Genomic DNA, 19,668 nt, shown 5'->3' with positions numbered 1-19,668 from the left:
ATGTATTCCTGACGAGTTGCCGCCGCAGATTGCACAAAGTTGGGCGCACCACACATTGTACTGAGGGGATTAAAAAGGAGCATTAAGATGTAGCCTGCAATCACAGTTAAAATTAGATTGCTTTGCTTTCACACACAAATGATGGGGGGTGGGGAGGGGGGGGGGGAAGAGATGTAAAGTGGGAGTGAGAAAGCTTACTGAACAAGTGGAGAACATTAATGATAAATGTTCAAAGATATGGAATGTATATGTCTAGATTAAACCAAAACCACATTGGCTACTTAATGGCATCTTCAGAAATTACAAAATAACTTTACATTGAAAATGACAGCTTAGAATCATATTGTTCCAGTCAAGTATTTAGACTATTACTATGCAACGGCCAAAGTTATGTAAATGAGCCGCAAAAATATACCAGTGCACTAAGGTTTCCCAAAGTTTTTTTATTGATACTGTACAGCGGACCATTTTACTCTTGCATCTTTTCAATCGTTTCTTCCTTGTATTTGCCCTTCTCCTTGCCGACTTGGCGAGACTTGGCTTTACGCTCCAAGATTTTTTTGCGATCTTTGTCCAACTTTAGTCTGGTGATCACAACCTGAGGGGTGGGGGAGAAAATAAAACTAAGTTAAGTTTGATGGTTTCATAAATGATAATGTTTAACAGAAGAAGTGTTGCAATTATCATTTCTCGACACTTACAAAAGGCAAGCATATACCACGAAAAAAAAAGCTCATACAAAAAACTGGCCTTCACCAAGAAACCTCAAGGAATAGATCAGGTTGGCATGACGCTCAGCCCGTACTATACATGATGCAAACAATCCTGAATAAACTGGTTGACAAATTCACGATCACAGGGAAAAATTACGCTTTTCACAATCAACTGAAGACCAAACTTATTAACGAATATGAATCACTCATATTTCACTAGTTGATGGGGAGGTAGAAAAACTAATTGCACCAGAAAGCTCAACTAGATCTATAGCAAATACAATGGGGATGAGGGGGCAAATGCAATACCCATCAAAAAATATGGCAAACAGCAAAAGCCTTGAAATCTCTGCTCTTTTGTATGCCACAATAGACTGACAGTTTATTTGGACACTGTTGCAAGCAGAGTACTATTTTAAGTTTACAGTACCACATTAAAAGCAATCAGACACCCCAACAAATACTTCTGGACAACGTTTGCCAAAAGCCAAACCATCATAGCTGTTTAAAAAATGAGCCACAAGCACACCCATAAAACAGACCATCGCTATGAGGCAGCTACATGCACATTCTAAACCCAGTAATAGGGTATTATAAAAACTTTCCTTTGTTGAGCAATGCTACAAAGCAGGAGGCAATCCACAAGTTAGGATTCACTTCTAAAGCGGTTGGGTGGAGCTCGACTTTATTTTACTTGTTTGCGATGCTAATCAGTCGCCCGATCCATTCCATTCAAATACAATGCACCCAAATTTCAACGGCCTAACAAAATTAAAGACAGATGATCAAGCACCTCAGTGTGAAGTGCGCTACAGTTTTTCAAGGATTGCTTTACCAAATGCCTGTTAGAAAGTGTCTTTTACAGGCAATTCATACATCAACCAAGGAGAACCGCTAAAACGCTTTCCTCAATTCACTTATGCTAATTTTGTCCAATACTTATTATGTACACAGACCAACAAGCAATATGCTGTTACCATTGGGTTCAGACCGTAACATTTTCTAATGCTTTTCAGAATAAGCCTCGTGGCACTCCACCCAATCTTAATCAAAAATGCCAGTCAAAATGGTTTAAAAAGCAGCTAGGCAAAAAGGAAAAAGACAACTGTTCACCAAGATGGTAACATAGTATTAGAACATGTACCCAATTCCAACTGGCGGTGGAATAGTTACCAGACTCAGAACTCAACCCTACCATGTATGAGATTACCTGTGGCAGGCTGCACACAATCCTCAATTGCCAGTCTGACGGGTTCTTACTTCAGCCAAAGATATCTAAACATATACTCCTGCAGTAAACCAGTCCTGCTTCCAGACAAAAGATTTTATGTACTGCTTTGTGCTGCATTCCTCCCACTTGAAGCACTGCAACTGTTCTCGCACAATGTGATAATTATTCAACATTGAAATGTGTACTAAAAGTGGCATGCAGGAATTCTAAGCCATGCCAGCAGATTGTGCACATCTGAGGAACACAAACATGAAGGATATTTTGCTTTCTGCTCCGGGGCAGTTCTTAAAATACCCATCATGCTTTTCAGGGCCATGCACCACTAGACCATGGGTGCAGTAAATCTGCCAGAACTTGCGCATTCCTACACACCGAGTGCACATAGCCATCATCTAAGAAAGCAGGTAAACTCGACTGAAACAACGTCATTGGGAAAAAAAACATGCAAAAATCGAGCCCTTCGAACCCCAAAAAGGATGTAGCGGAGTCGACGGGACTTTCTACAAGGTTTCAACATGCAGGAAACAAGCATGGAGAAATGCTCCACATCTACCCAGAACCTTTGTAAACTTAAGCAAAGAGAAATGTGCGGAGTAACCACATGAGAAGTGATTCTGGCCCAGTAGCACCACCAGCCTCCAGTTCAGGGTTCTCTGGCACCAACCCACTTCCCAATCAACACTAAACATTAAGGGCTTTACCCATTTACACCCCCACAGATCCCTTGGAGTAGTGGGACGAGGGGAGAAAAAGGGGTACAGAGCCTTGCAGCACGGCTTGCTCGGCTACTCCTTTTGCTGCTGGCTAGGAGAGGTCCCAGGCCGCATACACCGATTATCTTGGTTCCATGAGTTTATAAAGCTGAATTTGTTTACTGCACTTTTTTTTAACCGCAGAGTAATCTACGTGCAGCTGCAAAATACAGGTCATGGTGGGTGTTGGATAGGGGTCCCCAGCACTGCTCAGTTACACCTTCCTCTTTCACTTCAATATCCCCATTCCCAAGCTAATTTTAATTTATGGTCGGTGGATTCAGTGTAAGTGAAAAAGTCAATAGGTAGCAAGTATATTCACCCCCACTTACTAGCTAAACCTGCTAGAGTATGCATAACCTGGGGGTGTGGGCGGCCGAATGTGGGGTTTACTGCTTAGTGGCTGGTTCAATCCTGTGAAGCTCTTTGCAGTGGGAACACTATGCCATTTCTCTCAAACCTAGGACCATGTCGCAACATACGCAGCCCAGATTTTCCAGGGGGAGAAGGGCTGAAAAACCACGCAGTCACTGGTGAGCAGATACAAGCTTTCTGGACACCTACTCTCCACAACTCTATACAATCACCGATTTGAAAAGGACCATGGCGATTTTAGGCTGCCAAGGGATCCCTGCCCTCTTGGAGGTAGATCATGCAGTTTCATTTGGAGGAGGGGGGTATCTGTCACACAGGGATGCTGGACACCAATGACCAGAGGGTGGCAGCCTTGCACCAGTACACAAGAAACTGCTGCATGTCCCCAGTCACATCACAATCTACTGGAGAGACCAAGGGAGACATTGGGCAACTTCCTCGACATGTAATGCATATTGGCTGCCGAAGGGGCTGAAGTGTTGGGGGTTACTCCTGCACTAAGGCCCCTCAATATGGTGTGGAAAGGCGTGCACCCGTTACTTGACTTACAACTAGACAGAGAATGTTAGCGCCTTTTTGTCCGGCCTGGCATCCATTCTAGCTTGATGCTAATGTGGACAGATTTGTTTTAATTTGGCAAAGATTGCATTTTCAGTCCCAACCTCACAGGGATAGGAACGCTGCAGAACTATGAAGATACAAACATTTTGGGGGGGGGGGGGGCAGAGTGAATGTTGTCCAGGCATCCTCGGCTCACTGATTAATAGTGGTGGTAAAGCAAAGAAGACCATGCACCCATAGTGCTGTTAGGTGAACCGGAATAAAGCACACTAATGCTTTTTGGATACACCATTTATTCAAAGAATATTCCCCAATGCTGTCTCGGTTATAGGTGGGGAAAATCAGGATGGATGAAAGTCCTGGTGCAAGTTTAAATGCTTGTAATCCAATTTGAGGACCAACTGTGGGATCACAGCCTAGTTAGTTTCTGGGACTAAATCATTTCAGAAAAATATGTGCAAGGAGTATATATTTCATAATCCAGTTATGGGCTGAAAAGGACGGAGAACTGAAATCGTTCAGCCGCACCCACCACTTCGCCAGAAAATGCCAACCATTCTGGTGTTTACGACAGTAGTCAGCGGCTTGGTTATTGCAGGGTTATCGGGGAGCAGTTGCAGGTGGAACCCCAGAGCAAGGTAGCAGCTGGTGTCGAGGTACATAAAATGACAGAAGAAAAAAATCCAGACATGTTTTGTTCTTCCCCTCCAACTCATCCTCTATCAGCGACAGACTATCTTCTGTTAAGGGATCTGTTTAATAAGTTGATGGCAGCAATACTTATTGGGTGTGTGCATTTGTTTCTCAGTTTTTCCAACAAAGGCGCTCACACACTAGGTTTAGAGTCAGAGCAACTCGGCTACCAAAGTGTTAGTGGTTACTAAATTTAGGAAAAAAAGTTACAATTCCAGATCCCAGCCAGCTCTAGACAGGCTATGAGAAGAATGTGAACTATTTGTATTCGTTTTTCAGAACCGCAACAACTCACCACTGTAGTAGTCTAAAAGCATGTAAAACATGTCAGTTTAGGTGCATTAAAATCCCCCCCGGCACCCCTCAACAGGACACCACGGCTTCAGTCCGCTAAGGACAAATTGACCAGAAAATGGGGCAGAGCAAGAAATGTGCTAAAGTAAAATGCGGCACCGAGCATGGTGTGCAAGTGGTCGAAAGATGGAGATTGCTTTGTTGATATATATGAAAATATACCACCAATTTGGGTGCATGAGGGGTTCGAGAGGTCTGGGATGGGGGATATGTTACCTTAATTGCAAAGATATTCAGACAAAAAGGATACGGTCCCTGCCTTAAAACCAAAGCAAAAACTTGCATGGTGAACCTTGGGCAATACTCATCTAACCAAGGCTTGCTATGGAGACACAGCTCATAGCCAAATCAGAGCCAATTCCACCTCCAACAACCACCACCACCCTCTCGCTGGCATGTGCCAGAACCAGATTCCCTACAGGCTTAACCTACTCACTCTACACCCCACACCGAGTGTCCGCAAGTCTCTCTGGCCTCCCACCCCTACCAGAGCCATGCATGTTGCCAATCATTGTCAGTGAGCCACACAATACCCAGTATTTGATCGACCCAGTAAGGTCCAGCACTCAACCTCCCACCACTTATCCAGCACCATCCCGCTACATCACATCACCACTTATCCAGCCCCATCACAAACAATAAGCGGTACCCACCCAAAACAGCACACATTTGTTGGTACTCTTGTTCAAAAGGTGGTTTGCCTGGCATTTTGGTGCTGGACTTCCCTTGTCGGTGGGACAAAGACTGATTGTGAAAAGTACAGTGAGTTAAATGCTATGGCTGCGGACTCTCAAAGTGGGGGAAAAAAACCACAGAACAGGTTATCATGCCATGTTCTTTCTAGAGGGCGCCTGCTACCTTTTTTGTATTTTTTTTTAAGGTTCTTGGGGTTGGTCATCCTATGTTACCTGAGGGGACCTAGACATGGACCCCTTGCTCACTGCGCTCAGAGAGGCACAGCTCCGCCTCACTGATGAGGCCCAACAAGGCTGAAACGCGTGTATGGGGTTGCTGTTGGTACACGTTCAAACAAGGTTTGCCTGGCATTGTGGGTGGGACAGACTGATATGCAAATGGCTAAGTACAGTGAGCTAAAACCCATGGCTGCTGAATTTCAAAGTGGTAAAAAAAGCACAGAATAGGTTATCATGCCATGTTCTTTTTAGAGATTGGCGGCTGCTACCTTTTTTGTACATATTTTAAGTGTGCCAAACGTAAGAGCCTGTTGCCCACCAGGCCTGCCATGACTCACAAGAAAACCACCCACCCAGCAGCAAATCCAGCCCCTCCCCCATAACAAACACATAATCCAAACTCCAGATACAATAAAGAAATTCAGCATTCAAAATCGACATTCAGAAATTGAAACGTACAGGTTCTGTGCACATGCAGCATTAGGCCCCAGCCCTGGATGTGACTAGGTGCCCTAGCAGACGTTACATTTTCTCTTGCATACACTGTCCCCCCTTTCAGACTATGGCAAGAGTCTGAAAGGGTCTACTGGCATGCAGCACATTGAAGCTAAATTATACAAATCAGCAACAAAAAAAATGAAAATCGGTGGCTACGACCGAGTGGATGTCTCGCGTTCCGCACGCCAAAGTGAAAATATGCATTAGAAGCATGAACACAGATCGTACGTGCTGAAAACTGGCTAAATGGAGTAGCTGACAAATTCGGGCAACTGGGGAGAAGACAAGGAAAGTTTTGAGAATACATGCAAAAAAAAGGGAAGAAACATCAGTGTAACCAAGGAAGTTAGACCCGAAACGCGTTGGCAGCAACAAACATCTAAAAAGATATTATGCTGAATGTGTTGATATTCTTTAATGTTCCAAGTCTTTTTGAGGTACAGAATCACGTGATGTGGATACAGTGAAGAGAATGTGCAACTGTATCATCATTTATTGTTTAGATAAGATAAAACATACAAAAGTGGTGTTTGTTAGGCAAGTTAGACGAAAGGCCACTAGTATGTGTCAGAACATATCTATACGCATGAGACCTTTGAACCAAAGGTAAACGAAAAGAAATGTGTTTGAATTTTATATTTTGAAGTTCATTTTTGAACGTCTGATATCAAGAAATGGAATTAAAGGGCGTTTATTGAAGTTACTCCAAGTTAGAGTGCTGCGAGATTAACCGTTGGCAACACCGGTCTTTTGGTGGGCAAAGAAAACCGCTACAAACGCTCCGGCTTGCATGAATGCATTCTTTTTTTATTGGTATGGTTGGTATTCCAACGTTGAAAATGTATCTAAATACAAATATTGTAGACACATTCAGAAAGAATACAGAACACAATTGCCAATAAGAGGCATCAAAATCAGGTCTTTAAAATGTGTAGTACGACAGAAACTACATCTATTCAACAATATGTGCCTCAAAGCTGCCTCTAGAGTCAAGCCCAAGAGACACTAGACATTTCTTTGCTGCCACAATAACAGATGTGCGCTCACCACTGAAGATTTTATACCATAAAGTTAAACGTATAATCCTGAAATAAATGCTGTAAAAAAATGTTTTTAAAAAAAGCTTCCTCTTGGACAATACAGTTGGCTCTGGCCGGCCTCTTGGCCCTCTTCCTGCTCCTACCTGCAAGGCAAAAAACCTCGGGGTTATCTTCGACTCCACACTCTCCTTCTCTCCTCATATATCTGACGTCTCTAAGAAGTCACACTACCAGCTGCACCTCCTCAGAGGTATTATTCCCTTCCTCTCCTTCCCCAGAAGCTCACTGTCTCACGAGCCCTGGTTCTCTCAAAGCTGGACTACTGTAACAGCCTCTATCTTAATCTGCCTGCCTCCACTCTCCGCCCTCAGCAACTCATCCAGAACAGAACTGCGAGACTTGTCCTTGGCCTCAAGCCCAGGGACCGTATCTCTCCAGGACTGAAGTCTCTACACTGGCTCCCAGTGGCTGCGAGGATAAAGTTCAAAACCCTCTGGATTGTCCACGAGGCCTTCTGGTACCTGGGGCCTAAATACCTTAAACTCTCTCTTCCTAAATATCTTCCTTCCCGAGCCCTTCGCTCATCCGTCTCCAACTCCCTCGTGGTCAGCCGCTTCTCGAAGCAACGAGCTGGGGGTAGATCTCCCTCCGCGGCAGGGGCCTCCCTCTGGAACAGCCTTCCTGCCTCACTGAAACTTGAGAACCATCTCCGGTTCCGGAAACACCTCGAAACCTTCCTCTTTGCTTCTGCTTTCTCTCTCCCTCTCCCCTGCTAATTCTTCGCTGAATCTGCAACTGGGCCACTCACTGACCTCGGTCCTGGGCCCAGCCACTCTCCACTTGCACTGCCTCCCTGGCAACCCCTGCACTGCGGGACTGTCTCTGTATCCCTACAGCCCCTGTTCCCAGCACTTGTCTGCACCTACCTTGCACTTGCCACTAGCTGGCCCTTTATTTTATTCTACTTACCTTGTACTGCACTTCCCCCTCCCCTTCCCCATGCACTTTCTCCCTTCCCCTGCACTATCTGAATGACATCTGGCCTAGTAGGATCGTTGTCTGTCTTCCCCCCCTCCCTGCCTCGTCGCGCCTTGAAACCCTTGTGTATAGGCGCGTTACAAATGCCATATCATATCAGTCAATAGATAAGTAGATGCTTCAGCGTTTCAGGTTCTTCACAATACATGCACGCTTCATCTAGTTGTGAAGCGTTACACCGATTTCCCAGAACATCCATTGTAGGCCACAGATTAAGCCGAAAGCAGAGAAACATAGGCCCCAGGAATTTGATTAAGTACAGGTCAGGTTTGTTGAGGCCTTTGATTCTGAAATGTCCATCCTTGAATTGCTGGTATTGAATGCATTTTTGTTGAGTCATCCAATCAGAGCCACAACTTCCTTTCGGCACGGTCTGGGATGGTTGTCAAAAGTTCAAAAGAAATGATCAGCTGCCAACATTCTACTTTCTATCGGCAATGTGCTGCTTCCAAGCTACCATGGGTGGGCGGTCCACAGCAGAATTTGGATAGATAACCAAGATTGACAGCAGAGAGTCCAGATCCAATGCCAACATGCATTTCTTATACAAATTGAGCGTTTCCATGTGCAGACAATGCTAAGTGATAGCAAGCCAAATTAATGTCGTATAATGCTCATAGGTTGGGTAGCTGGAAGAGAACCTTCTTCCAGAATCGGCCTTAAATCATATCCCCCACCCCTGAAGTTGACATCACTAGACGCTTACGCCCCTTTTTCACAAAGCCAATGCACGTCTCATGTCAAGGTTCTCTGTGCGCAAGGTATCGACGCGTCTCCTTGGAAATGGCTGGATGCCCATTTTCTCAGGCATGAACAGATCCCTTCTCATCAGACAACAGTTGCTTTTTCAATCATTTCACTGTCAAATTTGCCGTTTAATTGCAGCAATACAGCGGTACCAGTACGAGCCTGAGTATTCCGAGGAGGAAGTAATTGAGATGCGGAAACTGGGAAAATCGAACAATAGTTGGGAAGATGAATCACCAGAGCATGAGCCTGAGCCTAGTCGCATCAAAGACGTTTCCACCTGGTGTACCTGCATCGCTGCAAGGTAATACCAATCGAAGTGGAGAACTGCTGCTGCAAAGAAAACGCTGGACTCTTGGCCTACATAGCCGAAGAAGGCACACCACAGGTATGCGTTTCATAGCTACATGACTTCAGCGCCACCTGCCTCACAAGGTCCATTTGGCTGACTTCTAGCATAGGAAAGCCGGGTTGGGTTGACAGCTAAATTTGACTACCCACACCAAATGGTGCCGTACAAACATATCTAGGAGAAATGAACTCCGGGAAAGTGTATACATGAGCATCAGGACATATAAAGACATTAAAAGCATAATGGGTCACGTACGATGGCCACAAATGTATGTCAAATGTGTGTCGCGCTATGTTTTTAAAGTGTGATAGTTACTAACTTTCCACACTTCTCATACAAACATTAGAACTGAGAAATACATACATTCATAGCTTGTATTTCGTTTTGAACAGTGGAACGCAATACTTTATATTTGGTCCCACACATAGCATGTTGATAAACCACTTGTTTATGGTTCCCAATTTAAATGTTAGCCTCAATAACAGTACATGGACTAGCTATCGACAGAGGCTAATTAAAGCTATATTATAGCAACTGGATCCCAAGAGGGAACTCCTGTATATTAGTTGATGCAACTCCTGTTTATTAGTTGATGGCAGACACCCAGAAGCTGCTTTTAACTCATGTTTACAAAACCCCCTTATCAATCCCTGTTGCAGTATCAACATTTTCAATCACCACAGATTCAGGCCCCAAAATCTGAACTGGGATATTCCACTAAAACTTTAATGCTGTTCCGAATAGTTGCTTTGGCCTGTACGTTAGTTCCATTTTTGACACGTTCAATAACGTTTTCATATATAGAGCCACCTGAAGAGAATTTTCACAGTTAGAGAATGTTAAAGCTATTTTCTAGATAAACCGAATAACAAATCCATCAATCTCGCTCAGTTTGAAATTCCCAACTTTGCAATTAAAGCTTCTACTGAACTGCCTTTGAAAAAACGATTAATCTTCCTAGTTTAATACGCTGTTTCAATCTATCGCGCACCCAAACCACCACACTTTATGAAAGTAGCAACTTTACACATTAATGAATTCTACCATCCTGGCAATCGAGAATCCTTGTTTGTCAAATATGATCACTTTTCAAAATTGGGCAACTATTTGATTTGCGCTGGTTGAGCATTCCATTTTAAGTCCTCAGAAATGGTCAATCATATGTACAAATAGTCTGTTTATTATTTCTAATGCGCACTAGACCCGAATAACACTGACAAATTTCTTGTATATTCATAATGCAGTAATCTTTGCAGAGCTATTCCAGTTGCATTTAAATGAGTTGGCGGAACTCCAAATGTATTCCTGCCCGATTCATTTCCATTCTGAAATCTACATTCAGGGTGGTTTTTTTTACACATGCTGGACAAATTTAGCGTCATCTTAATTCATAAGTAATGAGGCATGTTGTCCCATGATTGAATGATTACAAATTGACAATCGCCCCCATAATGTTTCTCTCAAACATCAATGGGTTTTGCCTACCCAACTATCCGTATACTTAACAAAATGTACACCCGTAACAATTATCTTAGGGAATTGTGTTTATTTGGACGATGGCATCACTCAGATAGATATTTCTTTGTGAACACATTTGCATTTAACATCTTGGAAACCAATTCTGTAGTCCTTTTGTTGATTTTCTTTTTCCACAACCATTTTGAAAATAAGACCACAAAAAGAAAGCCATTTCTCACTACTTAACACTGCTAATAAGGCCCAAAAGTAGTCACTCGTTCATGACATGGCAAGTGAGGATAAGCTAAATAGTTGTAATGCCAGAGTCGTCCCTTTCCACCATTTGCTGGATGCATCACAATTACGCCATTTTTCCACAAGTGTACCCAAAGTGGCTTCTCCTCCCCACAAACTCCAATTTGCCCTTCATTGGCAGTTTGTTTCCCCACAAACTCCAGCCTGGGCCAACTGGTGTATAAGCTTTGTTTAATCTTCCTCTTTCAAACCTTGCCTCATCTCAAATGTAAAAATTGTGTATTCTTCTTAACCTGTCTGGAGGCCAACCACCGTTGTTATGCCCAATTACCTCTTGCAAGACATCCCAAGGACCTTCATGGTCACAATTCCGACTACACAATTTTCCACGTCATCTTGTATCATTCGGAAACTGCTCTCCCCTTTACAACCGGGAAGAACTGCTTGCAAATCTTGACTCTAGCTCCCGTGCTTCTGTCACTCATTGACACCTCTTCCACCTTGACACAGTCAACCATTCTATCCTCAAAGCGGCTCCAAGATACACTTGGACTTGTTATCTCAGACCAGACACCCGATTGGTCGACGTCCTTCCTCATCAGGCACTCCTGGGCTACCTCACCGCTCTCTAGATGTGGTGTTCCCCAGGGCTCCATCCTGTCGCCTTGGCTTTTCAAGACCTACCTAGAACCTCCTGCTCGGTTGATCTCAGCCTCCTCTGCTCCCTTCCAGTGTTTACAGAGATGATAACTTCAACCTCCCCTCTTCCTCCTCTCATCCCCGACTGCTATTCAGCCTTAGAGCACCTCGAATGATCTGCCGTAATGCCAGTAGGACAGATCTTAAACCTGCTCCCCATTTCCATCCCGTCCTCTGTGCCGCCCTCTTTAGGCCACAATCATCAAGGTCATCTTTGACCCCTTTCTCTCTCACATCTTGGACCTTGCCAAGAAGGCCCACTTCACCTCCTTATATTCCCCTTTCCTCACATTCCCACAGAAGCTCCAAGTCTCTAGAGCTGTGGTCCTCTCCGGGCTACATTACTTGAACAGCCTCTTCCTTCGCTCCATCCTCCCCAACTAATCCAGAATAAGGCTGCAAGACTTATCCTTGGCCTCAAGCCCTGGGACTGTATCTCTCCAGCTCTAAAATCTCTCCACTTGCTCCCAGTTGCTGCAAGGACCAAATTCAATACCCTTTTCATCATCCACAAGGCTGTCTGGGGACTGAGACCATGCTACCTGCAACTCTCCCTTACTAAATACTCTCCCTCCAGATCCCTTCGATCTTCTTGCTCCAACTCGACTGACCAAACGCTTCAAGCAGAAAGCTGGGGGCAGATCTCTCCTCGGGTGGCTCTCCCATGGAACAATCTCACTCCGTCTTGAACCAGACCACCTCAAGTTCTGCAACAGCTCAACACCCTCCTCTTCTCCTGCGCAAACCACCCCCTCTGTCGCCGAGATTGGTGGCCTTGTCCCTCAAGAGTCCAATCGGTTACTTGCCTTCGGCCCATTGCCCCAGCACGCTGGGCCCACACCTGCGGTCTGCCTCCACCATGCACTTACCTTTTGGGCGGTAGGCCTCCCTAATCGCTTGGGGAATCCCTGCCCAAGCATTTACCTGTTGCCCCTCCAATGTGCACCGCATCCATTAGGAGACCCTAATAGCACTTACCTCACCCCCTCCCATTTCTATTCACTGCACTTCCACATTCCAAATGTCAAGGCATAGGATAGTTTATTTCTATTTATTTGTTATTTTAATTGGTCATTTGCTCCCTTGTGCCGCTTTGAATCACTGTCTTGTTGTATAAGCGCCATGTAAATAACCAATAAAATAAAAGCCTGACCCAGTAAGTGCAGTTGTTTATAAAGTGGAGTGTTGGACCTCCAAAAGTAAATTTCTGCCATTCTACGTACAGCCAGAACCACAAAAAAAAAAAAAAAAAACGGAAAATACCTGCCCGTTAAAATCATGGGTACAAAGTGGAAGATCACAGAAAACATAGTTGAACATCTACTTCACCGGTTAGTGGACCAAAGCAACCATTGAGGTTCTGAATGCCCATTTGTAATGTTCTTTAGGGACTTGTATTCCAGCTAAGCACTGTTTTAATTACTGCAGCCACCACAAAAAAAACCTGGAGGAAAAGGATTAGTGACAGTTGGGCTGACAATATTTAGAGTCCCTGCGAACAGTAGGGCTCTCATACCGACTGAAATTGATGTAGCACAGGAAAGGTCTTGGTCGGCTTGTGTGTCACCCTTAAATGTGCAGATACCATTACGCTCAGAACTCCTTAAAAGGTGTCTATGCTCCTCTTGAGCTAGATCAGCAGTGCATTGCAACAACCTGCGGCACTGAGACTGAAATTTGCAGACAACTGAAATCTTGAACCCCCGCCCGCCACAAAGGGCCGAATTTTAAAGTCCCATGGGATGTCAAAAGTTTGGAGTCACCCATCAGCTTGGCGTCATGAGCTTTAAGAAATATGGTGTTATGTATAGGGATGTGGCATCTGTATATATACATACACCCCTCCCAATTCCCCAAATGGGGGAAAACTTACTGAGCTACTAGCCAGACAAATAAAAAAGGTCAATTTCTACCTCAAGTATATACATACAAGCAGCATACCATTTCTCACTCGTCAAGAGTCGATTACAAAATGTTTTACCCCATATACACAATACACACGCTCTTCAACCATGAGGCTTACATGAAAAAGTAAGTTCAAAACAGTTTACTAAAAGATACGCCCTCCAATATACAGTTGCAGAGTAAGGATTTCCCAGTGCAGGCCATTTAAAAAGTCCTAAGCAAAGCAGCTACCACCGCAAAATGTAGTGCTCGACCACTCGCAGAAGTACCATTTACTTGGCACTTCTGCATTGCTAGAGTAGCATGAAATCCTGGGATGTTTGAAACTTGACCGACTCCAAACAAGCTTGGTTTGCAGTAAACGTCAAATAAAAGCTTTATTGGGTGTGGCTGTCATCTGAGTGACAGCATTGTGCCTAACAAAGTGGGCTTTTGGTGACAAGCAAAAATTTACAAAACACGCTAGTAAAAGTCACATGTTATGGGTCAAGTGCATTACTCTTGGGTATAGCAGGTAAATGAAGTTACTCGACCAGCATTAACTTTTTTTTTAATGCAAGGCATGTAATGGATCACAGTCAAGTCTTGGCCCAACAGAACAAGAGCACTTCAACGATCATAAAGAAATAGTATTTCCATACCTTGCTGGGGTGAATACCAACGTGGACAGTTGTTCCATTGGCTTTCTCACGCTGTACACGCTCAATGTAAATTACATACTTTTTTCTGTAAACCTGGACTACTTTGCCAATTTGCTGACCTTTGTAGTGCCCTCGGACGACCTGCAAGGTCAAAGACAAAAATCAGTGGAAATATATTCTTAATTGAATGCCATACAGCAACCACAGCAGTAGAATGTTTCATCTGTGTCTGAGGAAATCAACCACAGAGGCTGAAAACCGCTCCAGTGTAAATGATATAATATTTCTTCCCGATAAAAAGACCTCGAGCCACACAAGGCCGGCTGAAGGAAATTGAGGGAAGACCACCAACCATCAGGAGTTCGTCATTAGAGTATGGAGAAACGAGGATTGCCAAGAAGCTTTATTTAGGGAAGACCGTCATTTTGAAAAATATAAAGCATACATGGAAACGCAAAGTAACAAACCACACGAACTTTCATCTGGCACCAAATCTAGGCATTACGCCGACAATTAAACAGAATGAGATAAACGACCTAAATGAAAACAGCAGTAGCACACAACGAATGTGGAGGCTTTAACAAGGCAGAGCAAACTGCAGGCAATACATTTGATCGACTAAAAACATAGGAGAAACAGAAATCCACTCACATGTTAAAACAAAGGAGAAGGTAGCATGACAAAGCACTGCAGAACATCTGTGACAAAAGTAGCTCAGCTTCAGGTTCTACAGGCTAGCTTACCAAGGTTTGCAAAAAACATGCATACAAGACACTATTTTCACAGAGGAGCCAACATTATGCATGCCCAATTGCTCTTGGAGAACAAAACTATTTAGGAAAATCATCAGCATCCTACACAAGCGTAACTGCTGCCCGCCAACTGATATGCAACAGGTGGTTAATTCCCAATACCACTGCTAAAGGAACAGTTCAGCCAGAGCTGCTACACTATAGTGATTCTGCACATGTTGGCCTGAGGCAGATTAGCAGCGCAACCCCATAAAAAAAAACCCATCTTGCCGGACAACTGTAGCCCCCCCCCGCTCCCCACAAAGGCTGCATGACAAGGTGCGACCAACTTGATGCTGGCCTCACCACAAAGCATTAGAGGAGGGCCTTTTTAAACCTACTGCAGGGAGCTGTGTAGTTCCTGCTTCAAGGCTAGTAGAGCTTGTTGCCAACAGCCACCATGAGCTACTTCCGATTCCCCAGGCCAAATCGTCCTATAGAAACATGGCCATGCGATTCTAAATCTTGGTGTTTAGGAATGTGTCTGAAGTAGCATTATAACAGACCTAGAAGGGATTTGAACTATAATGGGCATAAGTTTATAGTCTCCCACATATGACTGCCAAACAGCTATGGTCTACCTCCCAGTCCCCCCAAATTTAGCTCCTACTTACTGAGTGAAACTTTTAGGTCCTGCTCCACAAATCCTTATTTCGGCCCTGCAGTGTGATACGTAGGCTCAACTGGTACCTTCTGCATTTAACTCTGTATCCTGAACTGGTTTGGATTGCAATATAGTGAATGTCTCAAAATGCACCATTGCTGCCTCACTCTTAGTGCTCACCTTATGTTCTATTGCATCAGTTCAGAGAGATCCACATGGAGCCACGTTGCACAACTGCATTTCCTTCATGGCGTTACTGTAGGATATCAGATGCTTCTACCGGTCTGCTGGGACTTGGTACCTACTGCAGTCCAGTCTGGATGTCCCCACCCACTGATTTTGGGCATGTCCCTGGCAGAAATACCAACCTGCTCTAGGGAGCTTTGTGGTCTCCCCTAACAGCCTCCCTAGCACTAACACAAACGTTACTTTCCAAGACCAATTACCCATACCGACCCCAGTAATTCATGCCCTCCCAAAACACAAACTTCCGACTAATGCTCCCAACTTGCAGATCACAGATCTGACTAACGTAACCTTGCACAACAGGTGGGCACATGATGCTTACCCACACCAATCGATACAAACCAAAGAGATCTTGCATTTTCTACTCAGTTCCCACTACCCAAACCCAGCCAGACCCACTTTGTCCCTGTACCATAAGACTATGAAACTAGCATGGCAATGTAGCACAAAACCAAATGTGTCCATGGAATATAAACTTAAAAAAACACTGCACGAAATTGCGTCATGAATAGATTAAATATGCCTGGCGCAAGCTTTACAATCACGCTGTACTCAGAGAAATCTGGTCATACTGTGTAGCAATAATTCAAAATATAACAACGTTCTAAAACCACAACGTCAAACTCTAAAGAGACAGACATATGGACAACACATTCTACATACATACCTGGACTTCGTCATCCTTGCGGATTGGCATAGAGCGGACATTGTATTTCTGACGCAGCTCTTTGGACAAAGGCGAGGACATTATCTTTCTGCGCACATGGGAAGGCGCATTGAAATGCCTCTTGCGGTTCTTGCTGCGGTCAGAGGTTACAAATGGACTGAACTTCATGATGGCTACACACAAAAGAAAGACAGCGAATAACTAAACTGCACACACAGACGTTACGTTAGCACTATTACACATGCTTAATATTTAAAATCCTTGACCGATAACTTGAGGATTCATTGGGCATTTGAACCTGCTACAGACTATTACAAAAAACTATTTTTTTAATCCATGCTTAAGTAATAAGATAGTGATTGCCCCACTTTATCTCTATTTCAAAATTTAGACACAAGACCGTGCCTCGTGGCGATTGGGATGGAAGTAGATGCATTCATTTGACCAACCACACCTGGGGAACATTACAATATTCGAACCACTCGAACACAATGCACATTTACACCACAACAAACTCAAAAACCCCAGCCATTGTCACCCATAAGGAAACTTGCAGTATGCTGTATGTGTCCCTCGTTATCAAGAAACCATTTTCCTCAGGCTGCAGCTCAGTAACAATCCCCTTATCCTGTTCACACTTCGTGTCACCTACACACACTACTAACATCAAGGGCTGAGATTCCCTCAACCATGTTTGCACAAGCCTGCCATCTCTACCATACCTACCCTATATATTTTAGTATAAAAGACCTGTGGAATGGGCACCACTAAGGTTTTCCCCATGCATCCAATATATACATACACAAACTCTTGCCAAACCAAATTCTCTCCCCAGTTACAAGCAGTGTTTCTAACAAACCAACCTGGTGAAAGCCCCCCACTACAAGGTCAATCGACGTGCATTCATCAAGCATCATCTGGTCTAGATAATGTCAACACAGTAAGCTTGTGTACTTAAACAGAGTTGTACGTTTCTCAAACGTGCTCTCGCGCTTATCGATTACTAATCACAGTTCAGACACATCCATACCTACTACCACGAACATATTACCGGGCGCTTTAAAACACTAACATTGTCAGTCTATTGATTAATACTTTTTTTAGGTGGTTTGTTCTTTAGAATGTTGTCCAAGAGGTGAGGTGTGACACCCTCCAGAGACGTTGCTAGTCTTCGGTGTGGCTGGTGAAGCGAATGGGGAATGATAAGAGGCAAACAAGGGGATTTGTCGGGGAGGATTTGCTTGAACTAAATGTAGCCTCTCTTGTTGGATTTGCTCAGCAATCCTTAATGGCCACGAATTACTTGCTACATGCAGTAATAGTTACTCAGGTGATACGCATTCCTATTTGGCATGTTAATCGCACTGCAATTCATATCAACCCCTAAACGTGCGCGGGCACCAGTAATGTAATGACGTGGTAAGACACACGCAAGTGAAAGTCAGAAATAGCTACGAGTTATCAAAAGAACTATATTGTACCCAAACCGACAAACTATTGGGCAGTGAAAGATCAACTGTGCGTGTACATGTGTACATATAAAACGCTGAGCTAACGGTGGAATGTAAGTTGCATAGCATTATTATACACATATACAAAATACATTAGCCACTCTGGAGCCACAACACACGATATGGGTGGGGGCCAGAGAGCACCAATTTGCACCAAGCGAGGGCAACACAAAATGCGTTTGTTTACAGACTTAAAAGGCTGAAGACGTATAGTAATTCCAAAACCAGGAGAAGCACACGTGGTGATGCCAGGAAGTAAGGCATAAGAAAGGGGCCGAACAACTAGAGAGGTGAGCCCACATGCAGGGAAAGCAAAATACAAACTACAGCCTAATCAAACATTTAAGAAACAGTGAACGGGGCGTAATAAAAGACTTATAAAAGCAGCAAACTACAAGAATATAATACATGCTATCACATAACTTGGAACGAGAACTCGCTGCTCAGAATGTATGTGAAACTTTATTTCAAATGGAATATCCGACACAGGACGCAGCAAACCCTGTGAATTCGAACGTGCATTTTTCATTGAAACATAAATGACATGGACTGGGAATAAAACGGCGTGAGTAACTACGTGCGGCATTTTCATGGAGTCATACTTTCAGCACAGGCAAAAAGCAAGAGGGTTCGAGGTGGGAGCCGATTTATAAAGGAGACCTTTGCGTTCACACTCCAATATCCCTGCGTAGCGATCGGCGGCCGCTATCGCCTCAGTTTCCAACAGATCTTAGAACCACACACTAAGTGAAGTGTAAGGATGACAGCAGATTGTCATTTTTTCACCCTCTCCGCAACTTCTTACCCAGCCGCTCAAACCAGAATGGCCGCCGGAAAAGAGAACGGACGTCACTTCCGTTCGCCTAAGTCCCAACATTCGATCGCGCGAGAAGGAAGAAGAGGCGAGACTGGTTCGACAGGAAAGAGCGACCCGCGTTCTGAGGCGGTATGGAGAAGAACGGGAAAGTGCACGTTAATACAGCGGCCATCTTGTAGATCTACACTTCAATTTCAGTGGAATACATTTATAGAATTAGCATTGGCAAAGCCAATCAGTTTGACTCTGTAAATTATTATTATGGTATTTATTGAGCGGGGACCTAGGATCAAGAAGCAAGGAGCGCTTTACATATGCATACATATGTATACAACAATACTAGTGTGACCAGATTTAAAAAGTAAAAAACCGGGACAGGGCAACTAACATAAAAGTAGGACTAACCCTTGAAAGTGGCTGTCAAGGCACTACACTTCAGTAGCGTTTGGAGGAGAGGGGGTTTAAGTGTTACTGTTAAAATAAACACATTTTATAATCAATTTCTAACAAACGAACACTATCTTAATTTGTAAAATGCAGCATTTCTTCTGTGCGAGCTATGCCTGGCAGCTATGAAGACCCACTACCAAAAACCGGGACCACTGCAGTTTCCAATGGGAACATAATCTTGAGAAAGGGGGACCGAGCAGCAAAAACCGGGACAGTCCCGGCAAAACCGGGACGTCTGGTCACCCTAAACAATACAGATAGCACAGAGTGCTTTACAGAGGTACAGAACATGACATCTGCATAATGGAGCACTTTTCAGAGGTAACAACAGAGAAGCTATACAGGGAAGGGTAGAA

General features: G+C 44.0%; 1 protein-coding gene across 2 annotated transcripts; it reads right to left on the bottom strand.

The window, feature by feature from the left end:
• Positions 1-423: 423 nt before the first annotated feature.
• On the bottom strand, positions 424-19,008 carry RPL26L1 (ribosomal protein L26 like 1). Of its 2 annotated transcripts, none has more exons than XM_069652410.1 (4): positions 18,851-19,008; positions 16,535-16,707; positions 14,227-14,367; positions 424-598 (listed from the first exon to the last, which is right to left on the bottom strand). In XM_069652410.1, the coding sequence occupies exons 2-4, from the start codon at positions 16,700-16,702 to the stop codon at positions 470-472; spliced, it is 438 nt and encodes a 145-aa protein (XP_069508511.1). In that variant the 5' UTR covers positions 16,703-16,707; positions 18,851-19,008; the 3' UTR covers positions 424-469. The 2 variants fall into 2 exon arrangements, with proteins under 2 accessions (XP_069508511.1, XP_069508512.1); XM_069652411.1 differs by having other exon boundaries at positions 18,706-18,885.
• Positions 19,009-19,668: the final 660 nt, after the last annotated feature.

The sequence above is a fragment of the Ambystoma mexicanum genome, chromosome 3p (assembly GCF_040938575.1).
Source record: "Ambystoma mexicanum isolate Mex_15411 chromosome 3p, UKY_AmexF1_1, whole genome shotgun sequence".
Classification (NCBI taxonomy): domain Eukaryota; kingdom Metazoa; phylum Chordata; class Amphibia; order Caudata; family Ambystomatidae; genus Ambystoma; species Ambystoma mexicanum.
Note: the sequence above shows the minus strand (reverse complement) of the source record. Positions and strands in the feature narration are given on the sequence as shown.